General features: G+C 37.8%; 1 protein-coding gene across 2 annotated transcripts in view; it reads right to left on the reverse strand.

Moving 5' to 3' along the window:
- Positions 1-9664, reverse strand: part of POU6F2 (POU class 6 homeobox 2) — a 540820-nt gene extending 531156 nt beyond the window's left edge. For both annotated transcript variants that reach the window (XM_044295292.1, XM_044295291.1), the window contains exon 1: positions 9499-9664. In XM_044295292.1, coding sequence (XP_044151227.1) covers positions 9499-9664 — 166 coding nt within the window. The remainder of the gene's footprint in view (positions 1-9498) is intronic.
- Positions 9665-10159: the final 495 nt, after the last annotated feature.

A 10159-nucleotide genomic window follows, 5' to 3' on the forward strand; every position in this document is an offset into this window, starting at 1 on the left:
TTTCAGATGGCAGAAAACAGAACGGTCGTGTGCATGAGGCCAAAACCAAATGTAATACATGCGCTTTTTGCGGTAGTTTTTGCCATGGAACCACAACATAATTTTCCAGAGCATTTTCTATCATTTCTGGACATAGCCTAAAAGAGTTGTGTCAAGAAGAAAACCCATCTAAAAGGAGTTATCCAACACTAAAAGAGTGGCCCAGACTTGCCCAATTGAGGGTGGGGGGTGATGCTCACCTGATCCCTGCTGGATTCAGTCTGTTTGGCTCCTGGGCCAGCAGTTCCGCTTCCACATGCGCCGAGGACAACATTCGTCATGGGGGCACATGTGACAGCAGCAAATCACAGGCCTCGACGGCGACCTACTCCTCTTGAGTCACGTGAAACATCACGTGATTCAGGGGGAGCAGGTCATCACTGCGGCCTGTGATTGGCTGCAATGGTCACATGTGCCCCTGCCAATGGGTGTTATAGTCGGTGCACGTGGAAGCTGAATTTCCAGACCAGGAGCCAAACAGAATGGATCCAGCAATGGGAATCTGTCGAGCATCACCCTCACCTTGGGTTAGGCAGGTCTGGGCCACTCTTTTAGTGTTGGATAACACCTTTTAAATAGAATCTGATCCAGAAATCAGCTGATCTGCATAAGTCTGGTTCCTTCAGTGATCAGATATTATTGCCGGGGATTATTTATAACTACCCAGATATCTCACTTTCAGTACTCACTATAGCATAAAGCTACCGGCTTTGCCTTCTGGATGCAAATTATCTTTTTCAAGCCAAGAAAGCTGGCATTTTCTACCTAGAAGTCAAGTTTCCCTGTCCTGCCCCGACTTCTGCATCTTGATTGAATTTCTCTGGGGCATCCCCTGGTGTCCTGACGTCCTGCATAAGCTCAGTTTACTTGTATTTCCAGTAAATGTTAAGTGAACCTGGGTGTTTTGACCCTGGCTTCACCGCACATGTGCTGGAATGTTTACGTTTATTGCTGTACTACATCCTGCACTCCGGTCCATAAGCAGTGAAGACTTGAAGCCAGGATCAGTACACCCACTTAAGCCAGGATCAGTACACCCACTTTCATTGAGCATGTGCTGGACATGTGAGTGAACGTAGACTGTGTAGGATCTCAGGAGACCAGGGGATGGCATTCCCTGCCCAAAAGAAAATTAATCAAGATGCAGAAGGTCTGGGCAGGACAGGTAAATTTGACTTCTAGGTGGAAAATCAAGATGAAGGAAATGGGGACCAGGCTGGGAAATCTTGATTTCTAGGTGGACTTGAGAAATTTTATTTGCATACGGTGGGCCGAGGAATAAAAGTCGATTTTCTAAGCACTGAAGTTAGAAGGAGGAAATAAGGGTCACTTCAGAAGCACCAGAAGCACAAGAAAAAGGTACTGTGGGCAGTTGGAGAGTCATAGCCGAGTTAAAAGGCCTGTAGTTAAAGTAAATAAATTCCGCTCCTACAAAATGAAAGTTGTACTGTGATTGACTGCTATGGACAACAAAGTCAGTTGCAATTTCTACAGTTTTTGGAAATCTGTCCCTTTGTGTACAGGTTAGTTAGTTAACACAGAAGAATCTCGGAGTAAAAGGCTATGTTAACAAACTACTGTACATGTGACTATAAGATTAAAGTGGTTGTCCAGGTTCTTTAACTGAAGACCTAATCTCAGGAGAGGTCATCACTAGCTGATCGGGGGAGCCTGACACCATGCACCCTCGTTGTTCAGCTGATCTGTGTAGGTCCATTGAAGGAAGAAAGTGCCACAGCTAAACAGCACCAGCCACATTGTAACAGCTGGAGTTTGCTACTACAATACTTTAGTAGCGAGCTCCCACCGCTAACATGTTGACTGTGCTATGTAACCCAGCACTGACTTTCTTTGTCGGAACTACACACAGACCAGCTGATTAGAGGTGGTCTGGGGTGTCGGACCCCTTTGATCACTTAGTGGTGGCCTATCCTGAGAATAGGCCATCACTTAAAAATCCTGGACAACCTCATTAAAACAAAAATAATCATTGGTTTGAGCTACTGAAATATACAATTGCTTACCCTGGTAATGTGGTTGCTTATGCACAGCACCAAAAGATGCCAGATTATATGGTATACAGTACATGTGTGTTTCATTTTCTTTTACTCGTGTGTACAACTACAGAAAGGGTTTCTTCTAAATTGTCTGTTCTCCAGCATGTCCCAGCCCCATGCTGTACACATATTTCTGGTGCAGTTCATGTATTATTATGTCCAAATGTGCCATTAGTAGCTCAAATATCAGTTGTGACCACAACCTACACATTCCCTTGCTTCTAAACCATATTTTGCACATAATTTGTGCAAACCCATAAAAATGTGCAATAACCTTTGTCATGTCTAACAAATCATAATTCAATATAATCTTAGGAAAACATAGAAATGGTACATAACATATAGCTGTCAAAGGGAGCCACTCAGAGGAAAGACATACAGTATATGTCCATCTATGTGTGTCCATACTGTACAGTTGTACCAAGATGCATACATTTATATGGATGTTTGGACAGATAGATAGATAGATGATTGTGTACAATTTGCATATTAATTCATAAAAAATAATGCTCTAATTCGAATATATTTCATACCTTTTTCATGTAAGTGACTTAATTAGTGTTACTGATAAATATTAGACATCTGTGTGCATCAAAAAATGTATTAAAAACAAATCGGCAAGATGAACACTAACCATTTTGTATTATGGTCAGTTACCCTGAGGAGCCTATATATGTATGTAGCACCATTATGTTGTATCACTGCTTGAGAAAAGTCCCAGTAAGAGGACTGAATCGTCGCTTTGGGGATTAAAGAACACTACATTTGATTCACAACCTTGGGAGTGCCGTGGAATTTCTTTATACTACTTATTGGATCAACGATCATTTCCGCAGCCGCTGGCACACCACTGTTGGATTTATAACACAGTGCCGCTCATAATACATTTTTATCTAGATAGATAGATATGTGCTTATACACAGAGATATGTGTTCGTAAGTGTTTATATTAACCTGATAACCACCGTGCGCTCTACATGTATGGCACATGGTTCTGGGCTTTAAATCTGCACCATTGCAAATGTATGGTACAAGTCTACAGCTCCTGCAATCTCGCAGGAACATGTGCCTGGCTGGACCCCAAGAAGAAGACAGAAGCTGATTACAACCATTTCTGACTTCTCTTTTCCAGTATTCATAGATCTGCTGCCTCTATTGGAACCTGCAATCAGGTGATCACTGGTTATCTATGGACATAGAAGAGCTGCTGGGTACTGTGGCAAAAATCTATATAAAAAAGTAGGATAAAAAGGTTTTTTTTTTAAACGGCCACACAAACCATTAACATGAGACTATACATATTATACACCAAAACAACCGACACAGATCAGTAGTTTATATCAGTGTCAATTTGCAAATGTTATCAATAAAAAGCTGTAGTTATTATATTCTCTAACACACATATTAATAGAGAATCCTATGCGTCACAAAAAAGGCACTCATTACTTAGATAGCCCAACAAATAAAAAGGTTAAAAATCATAAGATCACTAAATAAATGTCTGGCTGTTAAGGCCTTTTCAGGCGTGAACATTAAGGGGTTAATGTGTTGTTATATTGTATATCTAGATGAGCTACCATGTATGTCAGTTTTTGTTTATACTGTATATATGTCTATTAGCTTATATTGTCCATATGAAGGCCAGAGGAAGCGCATACAAGCGTGAAATGGCTGTTGCCGATCTTTTACATGTGCATTCTATGTTGTCTGTCCCGCTGACCCAGTTTTTAACAATGGAAGAATAAATAAGGAAAGTTTTTTACATCCGAAGGTCACTGGATTGTCCATGTGAAGGCTTTGTGCCTGTCCAGTCTATGCCTGTACAGTGAGTGGATTTGGGCTGTATTTATATATCTGTAAAAAGAAAGCAGCATTTGTCATGATGAAGTCACGGGGGTGCAGGGGAATCTTTATCCAAGGGCCAGTTTGATAGCGTGCAATCCAAGAAATCGTAGCACTCCAAATAGCTGTGTATGTTGTATGTGTACATATGTATAGTATTTCCTTCTGCTACAATTGCAGCTTACATATGGTGTATCTGTCAAGTCCCATGCATCATACACTGGGAAGGCCATGAAGCAGCAGAAAGCTCTTTCCATTACTAGAATAAGCAGTTCATTTCACATTTTAATCAAATGTCTAATATAGCAAGTCCACTTCTGTGTGCTATTATGATTGACAGATAGATAGATAGATAGATAGATAGATAGATAGATAGATAGATATGGGATAGATAGATAGATAGATAGATAGATAGATAGATAGATAGATAGATAGATAGATAGATAGCTATGCCACGGACTCCTATGTACCAACCCCAGGTGAGTCCCCATTTCTCAACCCCCTATTTCCCACATGCTTTGGCAATACTAATGTATAATTTTTAGACCTGCGAATAAAGCTTTTTTGATTTGATTTGATAGATATAGGTAGATAGATAGATAGATAGATAGATAGATAGTAGATAGATAGACAGATAGATATTACATAAATAGATAGATAAATAGATAGACATGAGATGATAGATAGATAGATAGATAGATAGATAGATAGATAGACAGATAGATAGTAGAAAGACAAATAGATATACATGAGAAGATAGATAGATAGATAGATAGATAGATAGATACATATTAGATGATAGATAGATAGATAGATAGATAGATAGATTATAGATATTAGAAGATAGATAGATAGATAGATAGATAGATAGATAGATAGATAGATAGATATATAGATAGATAGATAGATATTAGATAGATAAATAGATATACATGAGAAGATAGTTAGATAATAGATAGATATTAGATGATAGATAGATAGATAGATAGATAGATAGATAGATAGATAGATTATAGATATTAGAAGATAGATAGATAGATAGATAGATAGATAGATAGATAGATAGATATTAGATAGATAAATAGATATACATGAGAAGATAGTTAGATAATAGATAGATATTAGATGATAGATAGATAGATAGATAGATAGATAGATAGATAGATATTAGATAGATAGATAGATAGATAGATAGATAGATAGATAGATAGATGATAGATATTAGAAGATAGATAGATAGATAGATAGATATTAGATAGATAGATAGATAGATAGATAGATATATATTAGATAGATACAAATCCAGGGCAGCACACCTTAGTATAAAGAGGAGTGCCAGCAGTATAAACTTGACCACTGTTCCATCAATAAAATGACAAAAGACCGCAGCTCTTCCAACTGGTGAGAAAATGTGAAGGATGTTTCACCAATGGAGGTGCTGCGGTCTTCTTTTTTTTTTTTCATTTTACAGACAGATAGATAATATAGTAAAAGGCAGGCAGCACTCTGAAATAGAAGAATAATCAGAAGTGTGTATTCAGCTATGCTGGAAGTGCATGGGTGAATACACACTTTTGATTATTCTTCTATTTCAGAGTGCTGCCTGCCGTTTACTATTGTGTTTTTGGGATAGTGACGGGCCCCGTTGGGCTTGTACCTCGGTTTTGCTTATTTATCCTTTTTTATCTTGTGCGGCCATTTTTCCTATTCTTAGATAGATAGGTAGATAGATAGATAGATAGATAGACATGGGAAGATAGTTATCTCCCGCAGGGAAGGTTACAGCTCTATGACTATTACACTGGTATAACATTTCCGCACTGTAGGAGGAAACCCATGCAAATATGACAAATGTACAGACAATAACTTCTATGGAGACATTGTCCAGGTTGAACTTATTGCCCCAGAGCTGAAATGCAGCAATGATACCCACTGTCCTACTCTCTCTCTCTCTCTTTCCACACATATATATATATATATATATATATATATATATATATATATATATATTATTATTATTATTATTATTATAGCTAGTATAGTATATTCTTAATTTCTAAATCAGAAGTTGTGTTATATGCAATTAAAATTATATCAAATTAAATATACATGTATTTAATGCGTTTCCAAACCATCAGGAAATTCACTGTCGAGAAAAAGAGTGCATTGCACGATACATGCAAAACCTTCTTAACCACAGTTTGCAGTTTGATGTCATCATAAATTTGTATATTCATTATACCAGAGGTGGTGGAAATAGTAATATCATCAATTATTGTAATAAGTTCCAAAGTTTTAGCAAATGACAACTTTGGGATGTTTTCATATACCTCATGTTGAAATTCAGGCGCCTTAGATCTTCCATTGGAAGCACAGCTGGTGGCAGGAAACCCCTTCAAGATATAACCACTACCCAAAAACTTCCTCTTATTCCAGTTCTGCAGTATTATGGACTGGCTAGGCTATCAGTAGAGGTCGACACAGCAAGGCCTGGCAATTACCCCATACAAGGTAGATGTTTCCTCACATTAGTAAAACTTAAATACTCTGCACATTTTAACTCTGTGTCAGCCAAGGTATTCATGGACAGAGGGAAAACGTGAGGTGGAACAGTTCACAGCTGGTCTGCACTGGTGATCTAGGTGTTTTATAGGTCTAAATAATAGTGTCCTGTAGACAGAATCCCTGCATTGGTGAATGACCAATTCTATAACACGGCAGCCTATGTGAGAATAACAATCATGTCCCCCACACTTCTCCACGTCCATCTGTTTTCAAAAATCACATACCAAAAACATGCCAATCTGGTGTAAAATGATTAATGGTAAGACCTTGTGGTTGGCCATGCCAGTATGAATGGCTACATCACCATGTGTGACCTTAGGGCTCTCTTCTGACCAGGGAACATACTTCACATACACAGTTTGTTGCCATGCTTTAGATATTGGGTCTTTTCAGTACTAGCTAGTATTTTATTTTCATCACGTGCAATTCTTTGTAAATACTCCTAGCCTTAGCTGTACATGAGTGCAATAATGTTTGGAAGGGTGACCCATCCTTCATTGGCAGTGTCCTACCCCCTTTCCATCCACATCAGGGGATTGTCACTGAACTCATAATAACATGGTTTTCCATAGTTACCCTAAGATATGGGAAATAGATAAAATCAATGACATTTTTATTTTTTCCTTGACTTGATGTTACAGTATGATGGGGTAACATGAGTATAGTGGGGTGTTTGGAGTGGGCACCCAGTTATCTTAGCTTACAACTCATCATTATTATTAGCATAGGGTACACAGGGGAGGGTCACAACAAAATACTACACGGTTCTTCCAGAAAAGAAGGTCTAACTATGGTGGGGTAATATGAATCTCTCACACAATGAGTTATATCCATTAATTCATTAAGAAGATTTCACATTATCTATCTATCTATCTATCTATCTATCTATATATATATATATATATCCATCCATCCCATATCTATCTATCTATCCATATCTATCTATCTATCTATCCCATATCTATCTATCTATCTATCTATCTATCTATCTATCCCATACCTATCTATTTATCTATCTATCTATCCCATATCTATCTATCTATCCCATATCTATCTATCTATCTATCTATCTATCTATCCCATATCTATCTATCTATCTATCATATATATATATATATATATATATATATCCCATATCTATCTATCTATCCTATATGTATGTATGTATGTATCTATCTATCCTATTCTATCAACATATCATCTATCTATCTATCTCATATCTGTTTATCTAATATCTCTCTATCTACTATATAATTTCTATCTCTCTAATCTGTCTATCCTATTCTATCGATCTATCTATCTGTGTCTGTCTCTACACATATGTAAAGTTCTAGGGAGTAGTTTTTTAGTAAATATCGTGAGACTGTATTGTACAATGTTCACAATGTATCCGCCACTTGGACAGCTTCAATTTACTTTTTACTCTTGTCATGTGGTAAACTACTTGTTGTGTCCATTCCTGTTTTATATATTTGAACAAACTGGTTTGATAGCTTCCCTACTTTATTTAACTAAAACCAGCTAAATGATCCAATTCCTTGATGGGGACATGGACACGCTCCACTGGATATAGTTATGCCCCATATGAAACACAACTTACAATCCCCAATTCCATATAAACATACATGACTTTACCCTAATACTTACACCAGCTATGTAAAACATGCAAAAGTATAGCTAAAAGTAAGAATCTTAGGACATGCACTTCTCAAGGTCAGTGGGTTCCTTAAAGAACAGAACTGTAGTACTATATATCATTAGCCAGCATATAACTGACTGTATACATAGAAATAAAAAAATAATCCAAAGAAATAAAAATATTATAGAAATGCCAGATAAATATTTATGCTCTAAAATAATATTTCTGTCTTACTTATGGAACAATTGACGATAACACTTTGTAAATATACTACACATATAGAATTGGTGTAAAGGTAACATCATCTATACTCATGTGTCTGACATATGAAAGACTATATACATAAACATATTGCAAACGTAAGATTGAAGTTTTTCTTTTTACTATTTTGAAATGGTCAGTAATATACACATTGTAACTTATTTTTGGCATATTTTTTAAAAATATTTTCTTTATATGACCATTATTATTCTTAATATTCTTATATTCTAACTTGTTTTTTATTTACAGTTAGAAAAAAAATCCTTTTAGATTTTAGTTTTCGGCCTAAAGAATATATCAAAATCTGAAGACTATTTGCTTTAACTTGAAAGAAAAAAAAAAAGAAAAAAAAGAATAAATCTGAAGCAGAAATAAAACAGAAAATACTTCTTGATTACCTCATCTCAACCTGAAAATAAGACCTTGAATCCTGATCTATCCTGTGTGAGCGATATCATTCACCCTAGCCTTTGCTCCTCTTTGTAATTGGAGATCACAGGTGCCAGAGTGGACTTCCACTATCCTATCCATTTGAATGACAAATGCCTGTGAAAAAGTGGTGTACACAGCACGCCGCTCGACCATGCTGAGCTGCATTACATGCTCATTTACAAGGAAATCAGTATATTGGGGGCTTTCACCAATTTTAGCCTTTAACAATTTAGGCTGTGGCAGTTTTGCCTCAAACTTGCAAACAAAATCCATACTTTTTTATAGCGGCAAATAACGCCTAACACTTGGCCAGACAAAATGATAGAAATGAAGTCCAAGGTGAAGACAAAAAAAAATAACAACAAAAAACAGAAGCAACTGAAAAGATTTGGGTTGTGTAATAGAACCTTTCATTGGCTACGAGACCAAAATTCATGCAGTGAAGGCCACATTGGCCTAGAAGAGGTTAATCAGGGACAAGTCTTACTTCCCAGATGACCCTCATGCTAACCCTTTCGGACCCCACGTTCTTTTAACATATGCATAAGGACATGAATACAACAAAATAGGCAAAGAAGCAAATAACACTACATAATAATAAGAGGGGACAGCGGCGTCTAGGACAGCATGGTACAAGTGAAATTAAATACCTAGACAGACTTACCGAAGAGCTTGCTGGGAGTGTCCTCACCATCATTTGATTCCACGGGAGCAAGCAGGGGCTCGTTCAGCTCGCTGTCTGAAGTAGCTGCCTTGTCCTCACCTCTCGACTCTGCATTCATCTCACTCCGCAGTAGCAGCAAGGGCTTACTGAGTTTTCCGGCTATCATTGGATCCTAGTGACGGGGGGGGGGGGGAAATAAAGAGTGAGCGAAATAAGGAACTAAAGTGGATGCTAGCGTGTTAGTACACTCACTCCAACACCTTCCCCCTCTCCGGCTTTCCTTTACACACACATACACACACACACCGTCTCTTATCTCCCCAGCTGCTCCTGTTGTTATTGCTGGCTGCAGTCAAGTGAAGAGCTATTACAGATCCAATGAGTTTTCCATTACACCCCACCCTATTAAAGCTCAACTATCATGTGAAAGATTCAGAATGCTTTCGGGAGAGCGAACTTCTTTGAAAGCATGCTTACAATCATCTTTGTGAATGCATGATATGCTGGGTTGGCTCCTCACTTGACTGTACTGCAAGAAGGCAGCCTTGACCGTTTGAAGAGATCCCCTCACATATTGCACCAGAGCGTAATTATACACAAAGTACCTGCCTCCATCCTGTCATTCTCTCTGCCCCCCCCCCCCCCCCCTACTGCCCCTTAA

Source organism: Bufo gargarizans, chromosome 5 (genome assembly GCF_014858855.1).
Source record: "Bufo gargarizans isolate SCDJY-AF-19 chromosome 5, ASM1485885v1, whole genome shotgun sequence".
In the NCBI taxonomy this organism is placed as follows: Eukaryota; Metazoa; Chordata; class Amphibia; order Anura; family Bufonidae; genus Bufo; species Bufo gargarizans.